This window comes from Macaca nemestrina, chromosome 12, assembly GCF_043159975.1.
Source record: "Macaca nemestrina isolate mMacNem1 chromosome 12, mMacNem.hap1, whole genome shotgun sequence".
Classification (NCBI taxonomy): domain Eukaryota; kingdom Metazoa; phylum Chordata; class Mammalia; order Primates; family Cercopithecidae; genus Macaca; species Macaca nemestrina.
The window spans coordinates 59,042,215-59,057,867 of record NC_092136.1 but is presented as its reverse complement, the minus strand read 5'-3'; the positions used below and the strand labels follow the sequence as shown (position 1 = coordinate 59,057,867).

Sequence of the window (15,653 nt, the reverse complement as noted above, 5' to 3'; positions counted from 1 at the left end):
TGCCGTCCCACCCCCTGCCTGCTACCCCCCTCAAGGAAACATTTGGAGGTGATGGATATGTTCATTACCTTGATAATTTTTTTAAAGTAAAGCTTGAAGAAGCTGAGAAAGGAGGCACAGAGCCAGTAAAAGTGATTCAGAAGTATTAAGAAGGAACTACAACAGTGTCCACTACAGTCCTTGTTTTAGAAATGCTTGTCATCATCTGAGTGTATGAATCAAGAAAAAAACAAAAGAATTTAATCAGAACACTTAAAAATGACCCTGTTGACTATAGTTAAATAGCAATGTATTGTTCCAGGATGATGGACCCTAATTATTCTGACTTGATCACTTGATCATGCAGCATGTATATGTAACAAAGTTTCACATGTGCCCCATCAATTTGTACAAATAAAAAGATTACCATGGAAAATAATGACCACTAACACCCTAAATCTAGAACACAGTTCAATGTATGGTGACCTCTCCAAGTTCAACATCTACCCACCAGTGTGATTGTTCTATGAGTAATTTGAACCAAACACAAATATTCAAACCCATCTCCCAAAGATATGCATTAATTATTAGAAGAGTCTACACATATGTAGAAAATAAATATTTTCTTATTCATTATTTTGAAGGTATCTTTATTTTTCACAATGGACTCAGAACCATACATCATTACATAGGGTAGTGATATTTCTTTTCTTTCATCTCCTACTTTTATAGTCCTCCCCTTTGAGATTTCTGGGACTGAGAAAGTAGCTCATGATGACTGATTTACCTCATAAAGGCTTGTTGTTTAGCAATCCTAAAACATGGCTGAGGCTTTGGGGTTGCTGCTCATAATAACTTTATTAAATTATTATCCAGGTCTCTCATGCTTATAGTTTATATCCGGGGAAAGGGGAAATGGTGGTGCTATTTTTGAAGATACATAGCTTTCTTCTAGTTACATGTTGATTACAGTTGTAATTTCACATTTTTACATGGTTGTTTGATGTTTGCTTCCCCCTCTAAACTGTATGTTCCATGAGGCCAAGGACAATGTCCATTAAATTTATTATTTAATCTCTAGTGCTTGCTACTTTTTAGGCACTCACTAAATATTTGTTGGACGAATGAAGCAAGACCCAAAGTGGATCTTGTGCATTTGTTCATTGGTCATTGCAGCCTGTGTTACTATTGTTACTCCTCCAAATGCTAGAGAGCAGGACCAGGGGAGAGGAAGAGGACGAGAGGAAGAATGGCAGAGAGAAGTCAGGTGGCCATATCTATTCTCACATTATCTTTGGTTGTAATCTCAAGTAAGCATGGGAGCCAACAGGGATTTAGAGTATACACTGGAAGAAGATAAGAGTTATCGGGGGAACAATAAATAGCTATTAATTTTTATCCACTGAGTAACCTCTCTATTAACACTTTTTTTGGAGTAGGGGGGGGAATGTGGAGTATTTCCATAGAACAAAGTACAAGATGAGCATGCCATTCTAATCAATCAAAATAGAAAATCTCAAGTTATATAGATCGGAGTGAGACAGAAGGTCAGTACATTAAATATGCCTTGTGGAAAAATTCAAGCACATAAGTGCAGATACCATGCTAGATACTAAGCAAACAGTAACAAGGCAGATAAGATTGCTGCTTTCAGTAAGAAACATGCAATCAAAGGTCTCTTTCAAAAACAGTAAGAAATATTCAATGTCCATTTGGGTCTTTGAATGAAGCCCTTATTGTCTGGGGGGGAATTTTATCCCAAAGCATTGACTGTACCTTACTTCCTCAACTTCAATTCCTATTGCAGAAAGGTTAGAATGTTGACACTGTTAGTTGGAGTTTCTTCATCTTACCATGGAGTTAATAACCTCCCCAACCAACAGCATCCCCAATGAACTCTTTATGGTTTTTATTAATATTCTCTACTTCGTTTAGACAATGATTAATTGGTTATCTTCCTCATGACTGAAAACTTCTGAGTTCAGATCAGAAATACTCCTGAGAACCAGCCCAAAAGAATGAAAAGTGAGGGGAACTATGGAAAGAATACTGGTACACTCCTCTAATCTCTCTTGGGTACAAACCTTGGAGGATAGATAGACCACTGAGTTTTGTCCCTTTATACTTGTAGCCTCACAAGTGCAGAAAAATTTGGAGCTACTGTAAAGACCTTCCTCTAATTATAAGATTGCAGAATCTTCAAGAATTTTTGCACTCCTGGGAACTCCCCAAAACTCATACCTGTCAGAAAGTGAATCTATGACTTCACCTTAGGAAAACAAAGCACTGGGGGAATCACTTCCCTGCAGTAAACAGCAGGGAATGAAATAATCCTGAGACCCAGTCTGGAATCCTCTAGAGTGACTGCACAGACTCAGTGCAGAACTGCTCTAGAGTGACATGCTGCACAGCTGGGGGCTTCTTTAGAGGGACTGACCCAGCCACAGCCCAGGATTTGCCTGGAGTGACTGACACAACCCTGGGACAAAGCTTCTTTGAGAATGTGACAAAGGTATAATCCAGAATTCACTAGCATTGTGGACTGAGACAAGCACAGCCCAGAGCATCTTTGGAATGACTGATGCCTCCGACACAGCCCAGGGCTTCTCTGCAATGACTTACACAGACAAAGCCATAATTTAGGACTCCCCTGCAGTCACTCACTCAGAAATAGCCTAAGGCTGTTCTAGAGTGACTGATATAGACCAGGGTTTCTCTGGAATTTATACAGACAGATGTCACTGGCAGGAGGTGAGTAAAGGGTAAGAGGGTGGGGCACAGACTTGAAACCTCTTGTATAGAGGCTCACCATAAAAAATGTGTCTTTTTGGATACATTTCTCAAAGACAAGAAAAGAGAGCATGGGCCTCAAGCAAAGAACCTGGAGTTTTATAGGACTTGACAAATTAGGGAATCTAGGAAAGGATAGAACATAATGGTAAGATATGCATTGTGCTTTCGAATGTTCAAAATGTTTACGTATATATTATCTCTCATTTCACTCTCACAACTACCCTGTCAGGTAGGTAGGACATTTATTACAATTACCATTTTACAATTAATAAAAACATAATTCAGAAAAGGTCATGTCAGCAGCTCAGCATCTCAGTTAAAAATAAATAAATGAATAAATAAACAGCCAGAATTTTAACTCTGAACTTAAGGCTCCAAAGTCCTTGCCATTGCAACTATGTGGTCTCAGACCATCATTTATGTGGTAATTTCACAAAGTTCTTATGTTATCCAGTTCTTCCGTACTGAAACAAAACACAGACTCTCTAAGATATTATCCCTGAAAGGAAACATTCTGGACAGAGAAGCGGCTGACCAGGCAACCTCAACTAAGTTTCCGCCTAGCTTTTCCCTCCCGCTAGGGTTCTCTCCCATCTCTCTCTGATGGCTGCAGCCACAACCACACTTATCAAAGGTTCTGTGCTTTGCAAGACCAGTAGTAAAACAGTACCTGAATTATACTGCATGATAACAGCCTGACAGCTATAGCTACATGCGTGCAGTTATAGGAATACTTCACATCTTCCCAGGAACTTCCCCTCTACCATCCCTTCCCTACTTAGAGGAAAAACCTAAAAAACTAAAAACAGAAGAGAAGTCGAAGGGTATGAAAGAGAAAGTGAGGGAAGGATAAATCCAAAGAGAAAATATGAAGGAGAAGGTTAAAGAGGGATGAAGGCAAATGAAGGAAAATATAGAATTACAAGTATGAGAAGGAGGCACTTGAAAAGTCCTAAATCGGGTTTTCACATTGTATTTCTTGCAGCCCTAGGGCCCTTAAGATGCCTGAGGGGGACATTTCAGGGGACAAGAGAAAGTAAAACCCAAGCAGTAGAGCCCTGAGGCCCTGCCCCTGCCCTTGCTTTTCCTTATGGATTTAAGTATTGCAATTCCCTATAAAACCTGGTTTGTAAAAAAGGAGAGGACATCCCTGCTCTAAAAGCAAAAAACAAATAAACAAATAAAAAACCAAACCTACTATTAGGTATATGTGGGTTCTCTCAGCTTCATTTACTGAATATGCAGCAATACTCTGATAATGTCTGAATTTTCAGCCTTAGAACCTTTTTCTTCCCAGCCTTTAGTCACATGTTGGCCAGTGGCTAACTAGTATCTGGTTGTATATCTTCAGGAAATTCTCAGACTATGCTGTTTTGCACTTTTTTCTCTGGTTTCAACTATAATGGGCCTTGGTTACACTTCATTGGATTTTTTTCTATCTATCCAGCACTGTTTCACCAAAAATTTTTGTTCAGAGTTTTTTTTTTTTTGAAACTATAGTAATATCAGTGATAATAATAAGGACAATAAGAATTCAATTTGTACAGAGTTTTATAATTCTACATTTATTTCCATTTCTCTTATAATTTAAAACAGACAATAATTCAAAACGTTGTTAAAAGGATTTTTTACAAAAACTTAAAAAAATAACAATTACTTAAATCCATGATGGATTCACTAATAATTTCATGACAAAGAACATCATTAACTTTTTAAGATAAATACTCATATGGTAGGCCAATTCACTATTATTATTAAAATAAATGTTAATTCATAATTCAATAAATATTTATTATTACTTAATATGTACCAAGCAATGTAATATGGACATAATGATGGATGTGATTTTGTTTGTGTCTCCAAGGAGTATATAATTTGCAGGAGAGAACATATATGTAAAAATAATTAATATATAAAACCATTGTTATAATAAGGGTACTTTTAAATGTTATGATGAACACAAGGAGAAAACAATTAATTATACCCATATGGGGAATGAGGATGATCCAAAAGGCTTTACAAGGAAGTTGACATTAGATCTCAGATTAAGGAATGAGGGCCAAAATGGTTTAGCTGTGCTTCACCAAGATATTTGACTAATTCTTTCATGAGCTCTCTGTTGCCACATTAACAGATGACAGCACTTATAACTGTGTTTTTAAAAAACCCAACCGGTATCTGAAATGATTTAAGGTCACTGAGAGAAAAAATAGATAGCTTTGCGCAGAAAGTATAGAATAAAAAATTGGTGTCAATTTTAGGATATGGTTTAATTGATGTGTCTCAGTGTCTTGACCCTCTCCCGGAAAACATTTTGATTAAATATTTTAGGGGAGTGGATACCCAAGACACACTGAGAGATGTAAAACTATTATATTAGAATAAACCTTTTAAAATATTTTCTCAGAACACAGCAAAATATTTAAACAAAAGAAATATACCTTGGAAGACAAAACCCAGTAATATACCACCTATTAAAAAAAATCCATAAGAGTTCTGACTTTGTAGGCTCAGTTAGAGATCCAACAGTGTCATCAAAGTGCTATAAAAATAATTAAACTTTAGGCTGCATTAAATACGGAGCACTTGGAGTTAAGCAGTTTGTTAGGTGCAAAAAATACAGGATGAACAAATGGATTTGTCCTCATGTTGTTAACAATTAAGATAATATAAATAGATGCACAGGTACACAATTATAAAAATACTCTAAGAGTTTTACACAAAGCGTTATGAGACAGAAAAAAAAAAGTATTGATTCTGCCAAGGGAGGACAAGAAACTTCAAAAAGTGATGTTTTAGCCAATTCTTACAAGATGAGCAGAAGGTTATACTTTTAAAACTCCTACATATGAGTAAGAACATGTGATATTTATCTTTCTGTGCCTGGCTTATTTTACTTAACATAATGACCATCCCAACACAAAGAAATGATGCTTGAGGTGATGGATATCCCAATTATCCTGATTTGATCATTATGCATTGTATACATGTATCAAAATATCACATGTACTCCCAAAATATGTCCAACTATTACATATCAATTAAAAATATAGAGACTAAGGGTAAAGAATTTGAAGTAAAGCAAGTAAGAATAACCCAAAACCTAAAAAAGAAGTTATACATAGTTTCAGGGGAAGGATTCCAACAGAAGAGTGCTGGATGCACAAACACAGGAGTGCTGAGAGACTATGATGTGTGAAGGAACACAAAGTATTTTTGTGTGACTGAAAAATCAGCTGCACTGGGGATTTGAAACTGGAAAAATAAGCAGAGATCATAGGAAAACACCTTGTCAAAGGATTTACTTTATCCCAGGGGCCATATGGAGTAATTGAAAGACATTAAGCAGGTAAGTGACTTAACCAGAGTTGCTGACAGATCACATACAAGCCAAGGATGGTTTGAAGAGAATGAACCAGAAGCAGGTTCCTACCATATTCCAGGCCAGAAAATGAATCCAGAACCTAAAGGCAGTGGTGGTAGAGCTGAAGAAGTTGACACTGAATTAGTTTTTAGGAGTAAAAATAATCAAATTTGGGGGACAAATTGAAGGATTATATCCCAGTTCCTGGCTTGTACTTTGGGGTGGTGCCATTTACTGAAATGGGTAGCTATAAAGAGGAGGTTTGAGGTGGAGGAAGCAGACAAGTACATTTATATCTCTTATCATTGTTTAAGTCTGTGTTAATTGTATGATGCTATACTATATTCTTTTGTGCCTTTGTCTAAATTCCTTATGAATGGGGCTCACTGTACCTACCTTTGTGTCTGTGTAGATGTTTCCCTGATTATTTACCACATTTTCTTCATTATCTATTAATTCATTCAATAACAATTTATTGGGCATCTACCTTTCTAGGCATTGTGGTAAAAAATTGAATAACACAATTTCTATTTCAAGGAGTATGTCATCTACCATATGAGACAGATACATACAATAATGATTATTCTAAAATAAGAACTATGAAAGTGGTATTCCAATTCTCCAATGTTACTAATATATTGAAATTTTCTGCCCATCTTTAGAAATTGTGTTATTTGTTCTTACTACCATCCTGTACTGGATACTGGCTTGTCCTCACCTGTGGGCTCAGATTTATTCCCATTCTCAAAAAGTGAGTGCAAGTATCACTTGACAGCCAAATCCCTGACTTGGACTCAGACAACCCAGGATGCCAACACTTGCTGAAAAAACTACTCAGCTTCTCTGTGTCTCAGGTTCCTTGACTGTAAAATGGGTATAATAATACTATCTGTATCTTCAGGTGTTGTGAGAATCAAATAAGATAATACATGCAAAATACTTGGAACGATGTGTGGTGCTTATTTGATGCTTCAGAAATGTTCATTCTTACTATGAAAGTAGATGAGGTATCAAGGATGTTTTCATAAAAGAAGTGATTCTCTGGTTGAATTGTTTTAAATGAATGTGAATCAGCAAAAAAATTAAAATAGCATTTTCTCATTTTTTTCTCTTTACCGCCCTCTTTCCTTCACCAATCTAAATTCACCTCTTGCACCTGCTCAGAACTTTACTCAAATATCATATTCTCATTGAAGCTTTCTCTGACACTTTCCACCCCTAAATGTTTATCTCCTTCTCTACTACTTTATTCTTTTCCATTGCTCTTATATACTATACTTTTTACTAACATAATTTATTTATTTATTTATTTTTGAGATGGAATTTCACTCTTGTTGGCCATGTTGGAGTGCCGTGTGTGATCTTGGCGGCTCACCGCAACTTCCGCCCCCACCCCCCAACACCCCCCAACCGTGTTACAGCAATTCTCCTGCCTCAGCCTCCTGAGTAGCTGGGATTACAGGCACGCACCACCACGCGGAGCTAATTTTGTATTTTTAGTAGAGAGGGTTTCTCTGTGTTGGTCAGGCTGGTCTTGAACTCCCGACCTCAGGTGATCCGCCAGCCCCGGCCTCCCAAAGTACTGGGATTACAAGCGTGAGCCTCTATGCCTAGCCTGACATAATTTGTTTATAACCTGTCTTCCCTATGATAAGACGAGTTTTATGAGGGCAGAGATTTTTGCTTGTTTTATTTGCTAATATATTATCTTCAGTATCTAAAACAGAGAATAGCATACAGAATTATCTTCTGATAATCAACGTTTATTGAATAAATTATTTTATTTTAGAGATTGAATAGTAGGGGCTATAGTGAGTTTTGGCAATCAGTTGGATAAGAAGATTTTGGAAGATAGGTCTGGCATTATATCAATAATTATAATGGTTAACATTTATGGAGCATGTACAGTATAGCAGACAACATGCTAAGTGCTTCAGATTTTATTCCTCCATATGGTTTTTTTTTTTATTATATGTTAAGTTCTAGGGTACATGTGCACAATGTGCAGGTTTACATATGTATACTTGTGCCATGTTGGTGTGCTGCACCCATCAACTTGTCAGCACCCATCAACTCGTCATTTACATCAGGTATAACTCCCAGTGCAATCCCTCCCCTTTCCCCCCTCCCCATAATAGGCCCCTGTGTGTGATGTTCCCCTTCCCGAATCCAAGTGATCTCATTGTTCAGTTCCCACCTATGAGTGAGAACATGCGGTGTTTGGTTTTCTGTTCTTGCGATAGTTTGCTGGGAATGATGGTTTCCAGCTGCATCCATGTACCTACAAAGGACACAAACTCATCCCTTTTTATGGCTGCATAGTATTCCATGGTGTATATGTGCCACATTTTCTTCATCCAGTCTATCACCGATGGACATTTGGGTTGATTCCAAGTCTTTGCTATTGTGAATAGTGCCTCAATAAACATATGTGTGCATGTGTCTTTATAGCAGCATGATTTATAATCCTTTGGGTATATACCCAGTAATAGGATGGCTGGGTCATATGGTATTTCTAGTTCTAGATCCTTGAGGAATCGCCATACTGTTTTCCATAATGGTTGAACTAGTTTACAATCCCACCAACGTGTAAAAGTGTTCCTATTTCTCCACGTCCTCTCCAGCACCTGTTGTTTCCTGACTTTTTAATGATTGCCATTCTAACTGGTGATGGTATCTCATTGTGGTTTGGATTTGCATTTATCTGATGGCCAGTGATGATGAGCATTTTTTCATGTGTCTGTTGGCTGTATGCATGTCTTCTTTTGAGAAATGTCTGTTCATATCCTTTGCCCACTTTTTGATGGGGTTGTTTGTTTTTTTCTTGTAAATTTGTTTGAGTTCTTTGTAGGTTCTGGATATTAGCCCTTTGTCAGCTGAGTAGATGGCAAAAATTTTCTCCCATTCTGTAGGTTGCCTGTTCACTCTGATGGTAGTTTCTTTTGCTGTGCAGAAGCTCTTTAATTTAATTAGATCCCATTTGTCAATTTTGGCTTTTGTTGCCGTTGCTTTTGGTGTTTTAGACATGAAGTCCTTGCCCATGCCTATGTCCTGCATGGTATTACCTAGGTTTTCTTCTAGGGTTTTCATGGCATTAGGTCTGACATTTAAGTCCCCAATCCATCTTGAATTAATTTTCATATAAGGAGTAAGGAAAGGATCCAGTTTCAGCTTTCTATTTATGGCTAGCCAATTTTCCCAACACCATTTATTAAATAGAGAATCCTTTCCCCATTTCTTGTTTTTCTGAGGTTTGTCAAAGATCAGATGGCTGTAGATGTGTGGTATTATTTCTGAGGACTCTGTTCTGTTCCATTGGTCTATATCTCTGTTTTGGTACCAGTACCATGCTGTTTTCATTACTGTAGCCTTGTAGTATAGTTTGAAGTCAGGTAGCGTGATGCCTCCAGCTTTGTTCTTTTAACTTAGGATTGTCTTGGCAATGCGGGCTCTTTTTTGGTTCCATATGAACTTTAAAGCAGTTTTTTCCAATTCTGTGAAGAAAGTCATTGGTAGCTTGATGGGGATGGCATTGAATCTATAAATTACCTTGGGCAGTATGGCCATTTTCACGATATTGATTCTTCCTAACCATGAGCATGATATGTTCCTCCATTTGTTTGTGTCCTCTTTTATTTCACTGAGTAGTGGTTTGTGGTTCTCCTTGAAGAGGTCCTTTACATCCCTTGTAAGTTGGATTCCTAGGTATTCTATTCTCTTTGAAACAATTGTGAATGGAAGTTCATTCATGATTTGGCTCTCTGTTTGTCTGTTACTGGGGTATAAGAATGCTTGTGATTTTTGCACATTGATTTTGTATCCTGAGACTTTGCTGAAGTTGCTTATCAGCTTAAGGGGATTTTGGGCTGAGACGATGGGGTTTTCTAAATATACAATCATGTCATCTGCAAACAGGGACAATTTGACTTCCTCTTTTCCTAACTGAATACCCTTTATTTCTTTCTCTTGCCTGACTGCCCTAGAGAGAACTTCCAACACTATGTTGAATAGTAGTGGCAAGAGAGGGCATCCCTGTCTTGTGCCAGTTTTCAAAGAGAATGCTTCCAGGTTTTGCCCATTCAGTATGATATTGGCTGTGGGTTTGTCATAAGTAGCTCTGATTATTTTGAGATACGTTCCATGAATACCGAATTTAGTGAGAGTTCTTCTCTCAGTTCATCAAAGTCATTCTCCGTCCAACTTTGATCTGTTGCTGGTGATGAAATGTGTTCCTTTTGAGGGGGAGATGCGCTCTGATTTTTTGAATTTCCAGTTTTTCTGCCCTGCTTTTTCCCCATCTTTGTTGTTTTATCTGCCTTTGGTCTTTGATGAATGTGATGTACTGATGGGGTTTTGGTGTGGGTGTCCTTTCTGTTTGTTAGTTTTCCTTCTAACAGTCAGGACCCTCAGCAGTAGGTCTGTTGGAGATTGCTTGAGGTCCACTCCAGACCCTGTTTGCCTGGGTATCAGCAGCAGAGGCTGCAGAAGATAGAATATTGCTGAACAGCAAGTGTTCCTGTCTGATTGTTGCTCTGGAAGCTTCGTCTCAGGGGTGTACCCTGCCGTGTGAGGTGTGGGACGTCGGTCTGCACCTAGTGGGGGATGTCTCCCAGGTAGGCTACTCAGGGGTCAGGGACCCACTTGAGCAGGCAGTCTGTCAGTTCTCAGATCTCAACCTCCATGTTGGGAGATCCACTGCTCTCTTCAAAGCTGTCAGACAGGGTCATTTGCATCTGAAGAGGTTTCTGCTGCTTTTTGTTTAGCTATGCCCTGTCCCCAGAGGTGGAGTCTACAGAGACAGGCCGGCCTCCTTGAGCTGCTGTGGGCTCCACCCAGTTCGAGCTTCCAGGCAGCTGTGTTTACCTACTTAACCTCAGCAATGGCAGGCGCCCCTCCCCCAGCCTGGCTGCTGCCTTGCAGTTAGATCGCAGACTGCTGTGCTAGCAATGAGGGAGGCTCCGTGGGCATGGGACCCTCCCAGCCAGGTGTGTGATATAATCTCCTGGTGTGCCCTTTGCTAAGACCCTTGGTAAAGCGCAGTATTAGGGTGGGAGTTACCCAATTTTCCAGGTGTTGTGTGTCTCAATTCCCCTGGCTAGGAAAAGGGATTCCCTTCCCCCTTGCGCTTCCCAGGTGAGGTGATGCCTCGCCCTGCTTCAGCTCTTGCTGGTCGGGCTGCACCAGCTGACCAGTGCTGATTGTCTGGCACTTCCCAGTGAGATGAACCTGGTACCTCAGTTGAAAATGCAGAAATCACCCGTTGTCTGTGTCACTCACGCTGGGAGCTAGAGACTGGAGCTGTTCCTATTCGGCCATCTTGCTCTGGAGATCCTCCATATATTTATGGTCATCACAAAGAATTTCAGGGTCCCAATTTTGAAGCTTCGTTATTAAAGCCATGATGAAATCTTTTATTTCCTTTTCATGGGATTTCATATTATTAATCAAACTTGTATATTTAAGTTGTATTTTATTAACATGTAAAATGTGAGCTTCAAGTTTCTTGAGAGTAAAGACACAAGTCAACCAGGAGAGCTGATGAAAAAGTTCATGCTGAACCCATCTAGATTCTGTCCATGGTTCTGATGCTATCTTGACACATAAAACTACTTGGAAAATACTCATCCCTGGGATCAAGATAAGCCACACTGCCTATGTTGTGTGTCTTCTTGTTTACATGGCAATTTTCAGAGTGTATTGATATTCTTACAACACAGTGAAACCTTCCTGAGTATGGGTTTCTTGAGATTGAGACACATTTGGGTCTCCTCCTCAGGAATCATTTAGTAATTGTTGAATCAGTTTCTTTGATTTTTCTCCTTTCTACATTTTTGTTTTGCAAAAAATATACCTGCCTGACCTCACCAGTTTTCATCATATATCAAGACCTCTCTCTTCATAAATGCTTGGCCTGCCTTTCTTAGCACATTATTGAAGAGAGATAGGTAGGAGCATGAATGTAAAGCTGTGATTTTGGCCATTCTCTACAGAGAACAGAAAATCAGGACATGTATAGATATATATGATATATTAATTAAGTCTGGAAAAGTAGAATTCTTCCCCCCCAAAAACTGTGAATCTAATGGTCAAGTTTGTTTTATTATATTTTGGAGAGTATAGACGTTTCATCCTCAACAACTATAACAAGGAAAGTAGAGAATGAGGCCTTTATAAGAATATAATAGAGGTATAAATAACATATGAGATTTCTTCTACCTTCCTAGATTTTGAATGCCCAGTGAAGTCCTTGGCTGAAGAATGATGTGGGAAAACTGGACAATTGTCAGTGAATTTGTTCTTGTGAGCTTCTCATCCCTGTCCACTGAGCTTCAGGCTCTGCTGTTTCTTCTTTTCTTGACGATTTACCTGGTTACTTTAATGGGCAATGTCCTCATCATCCTGGTCACTATAGCTGACTCTGCACTACAAAGTCCTATGCACTTCTTCCTCAGAAATTTGTCCTTCCTGGAGATAGGTTTCAACTTGGTTATTGTGCCCAAGATGCTGGGGACCCTGATCATTCAAGACACAACCATCTCCTTCCTTGGATGTGCCACTCAGATGTATTTCTTCTTCTTTTTTGGAGCTGCTGAGTGCTGCCTCCTGGCCACCATGGCATATGACCGCTATGTGGCCATCTGTGACCCCTTGCACTACCCAGTCATCATAGGCCACAGATCCTGTGGCCAGCTGGCAGCTGCCTCTCGGTTCTCAGGGTTTCCGGTGGCCACTGTGCAAACCACATGGATTTTCAGTTTCCCTTTTTGTGGCCCCAACAGGGTGAACCACTTCTTCTGTGACAGTCCTCCTGTTATTGCACTGGTCTGTGCCGACACCTCTCTGTTTGAACTGGAGGCTCTGACAGCCACTGTCCTATTCATTGTCTTTCCTTTCTTGCTGATTCTGGGATCCTATGTGCGCATCCTCTCCACTATCTTCAGGATGCCGTCGGCTGAGGGCAAACACAAGGCCTTCTCCACCTGTTCCTCCCATCTCCTGGTTGTCTCCCTCTTCCACAGCACTGCCATCCTCATGTATTTCCGACCACGATCTAGTGCCTCTCTTGAGAGCAAGAAGCTGCTATCACTCTCTTACACAGTGGTGACTCCCATGTTGAACCCCATCATCTACAGCTTAAGGAATAATGAAGTGAAGGTTGCACTGAAGCGGGTTATCCACAGGATGCTGGGTTCTCAGAAACTATGATTGGCTTAGATGTAAACTGAAGGGGTAAAATGTAAGCACACACAAACAAACAGAAAAATGGATTCCTCAAGTGGGTTTTGTGTTTCTACTCTTTCCAGGTGACGCAGTATGCCTACTGAAATTTTATACTTTCTACTAAGACCTATTTCTGAAAGAAAGAACATGAGTAATGAAATAAAGCATTATAGTATTCCATAGTATCTATGGGATGGTGGTACCAGTGTCTCTGGAAATGCTGCTAGTTTATATAAATTAGGATCCTCTGAAGATCAATAATTACAATCCACCATTTTTTAAAATTTGTTTTAACCTTTCTTGAACTCCCACATCCATTTCATTTTATAATTTTCTGCTTTACTTTCTTCTATTTGTCCAAAACCTACCTGCATATTTCTAGGCTGTCTTTGTTTACAAAGTAATTAAAATAACAATAATAATGCTAATAAATAGTAGAGTTTTGTTTTATCCTTTTACTCATGTTTTTCAATGAATTTGAGTTTGAACTCAAAATTTTAACAAATTTTTATTTAGCACTCAGCATATGTCAGATTCCGTTTAGGCCCTGAAGACACACTGGTGACTAAAACAGATAAATTTCTTACCCCATATAATTTACATCCTAGTGATAAAGACAGAAAATAAAAAGATACTTCAGTCCTCCAGTGGTTTATAAAGTATACATGTTTAGAGGACTAGCAATGGAAGAGTTCTGTCTCTGCTACTAGTCAGTCTGTGCCTTATCTGGAGAAAGGTTACTCCACGATGACTATGTCTAAATCTCACATTATTCACCTGGTATATGAGAGCTGCTTGACAGAAAAGGTGTAAAGAACTCCCAGTCAAGTATAAGTGGAGAAATTATGGGGAACTGGTGTAAAGAACCCAAAGATTTTTTGCTTATGGGATTTTTTTTTCTGTAATCTTATTGTGATTGGATGGAATCAATTGTTTTTTTTCAAGCTTGTGTATCTTTCAGCCACATAGTAGCCTCTGTTTATGATTTTACCTAGTGAACACAGTCCAACTCTGGACTCAACAAACAGCAGCCTTGGATATGGGCAACATAACTGTGTGTAAACATACTCCTAGCAATTCATTGATAATTACAGGGTGAAATTATATCTACTACACAGGCATGTCTGCCTCACCAACTCTATAAACAACCCTATCTCTGTGTGCCATAGAAGTACCAGGACCAGTTTCCTTTCCTTCACAAAGTGTCCTTCAGCTCTAGTGATACAAGGGCTGAAAGACAGCTTATTCTGTAAAATGGCCATAAGAATTTTCAAAAGAAAAGGCAGATCATGGGGTTCTATTTGCATGATGGCAATCACACAAACAGATTGACACCATTAAAAATTGATAGTCTCCAATTTCAGTCAAACTTTAATCACTTCTTCACATTCCTTTTTCTTGACCTTGGTGGGTAAGGTAAATAGTGGCCCCCTCTAATATATCTATATTCTAGTCCTTGGAACGTGTGAAGGTGGTATCTTCCATGGTAAAAGGGCTGCAGATGTGATTTAAGGATTCTCATATAGGGAGATTATCCTGTGCTATCTGGATAGACCCAATCTAATCACAAGGATCCTTCTAAGAGGGAGGCAAGATGATCGGAAGGAGGGACAGAAAAATGTAAGCATGGAAGCAGAGGTTAGAGAAGACAGAAGGTGATACGCTATTGATTTTGAAATTAGAAGACAGGGCCATGATCCAGGAATGTAGGCAGCCTGTGGAAGCTGAAAAAGTCAAGGGGACAAAATTTTCCCCTAGAGCCTTCAGAAGATAACGTAGGTCTTGCTAACACCTTAATTTTAACTCAATGAAACTGATTTTGGACTTTTGAACTCTAGAATTCTCAGATAACAAATCCATGTCGTTTTAAGCAACTAGGTTTGTGGTAATCTTTACAGCAGCAATACGACACTAACGCATTTGGTCATACCTTATTCTTCTCAGCTAATATCCAGGTGTTTGCTACTTTTCCCTGTACCACTCTTCCTTCTTTTATTCAAGAAAACAACTTCTACTTCATCAAGAAAATTGGGGTGATCAGATTTAAATGACTTTTAATTATGCCCTTACATCTAAAAATGTGTCCATCTATGCCCACATCCATGCCTATTTCTCTTCATCTCAGAAATACTTGATTTCATAGCCTCTTGTCTATGAACCATGCTTCCTGTGGTATCTCATCTGTTTCACCTGTAACTTCAACCTCTTCCCCTCTTTTGTCTCAAGCTGTAAACATGCCCTGATCCTTAAAAATGAATTACAATCTTGATCACGTTTCTCTTATCTTTCTCATTTA

At 39.0% G+C, this 15,653-nt stretch overlaps 1 protein-coding gene and 1 long non-coding RNA gene across 3 annotated transcripts in view; one reads left to right on the top strand and one right to left on the bottom strand.

The window, feature by feature from the left end:
* The window catches only part of LOC139357520 (uncharacterized), a 140,160-nt gene that overhangs the window by 69,062 nt on the left and 55,445 nt on the right, over positions 1–15,653 (bottom strand). The window lies entirely within an intron of this gene.
* On the top strand, positions 12,280–13,366 carry LOC105488709 (olfactory receptor family 10 subfamily A member 4). Its single transcript, XM_011753036.3, has one exon. The coding sequence runs from the start codon at positions 12,395–12,397 to the stop codon at positions 13,340–13,342; it is 948 nt and encodes a 315-aa protein (XP_011751338.2). The 5' UTR covers positions 12,280–12,394; the 3' UTR covers positions 13,343–13,366.

What these genes read in the sequence shown, in the direction of transcription:
- LOC105488709 (XM_011753036.3), top strand. Translation starts at nt 12,395, where the DNA reads ATGATGTGGGAAAACTGGACAATTGTCAGTGAATTTGTTCTTGTGAGC.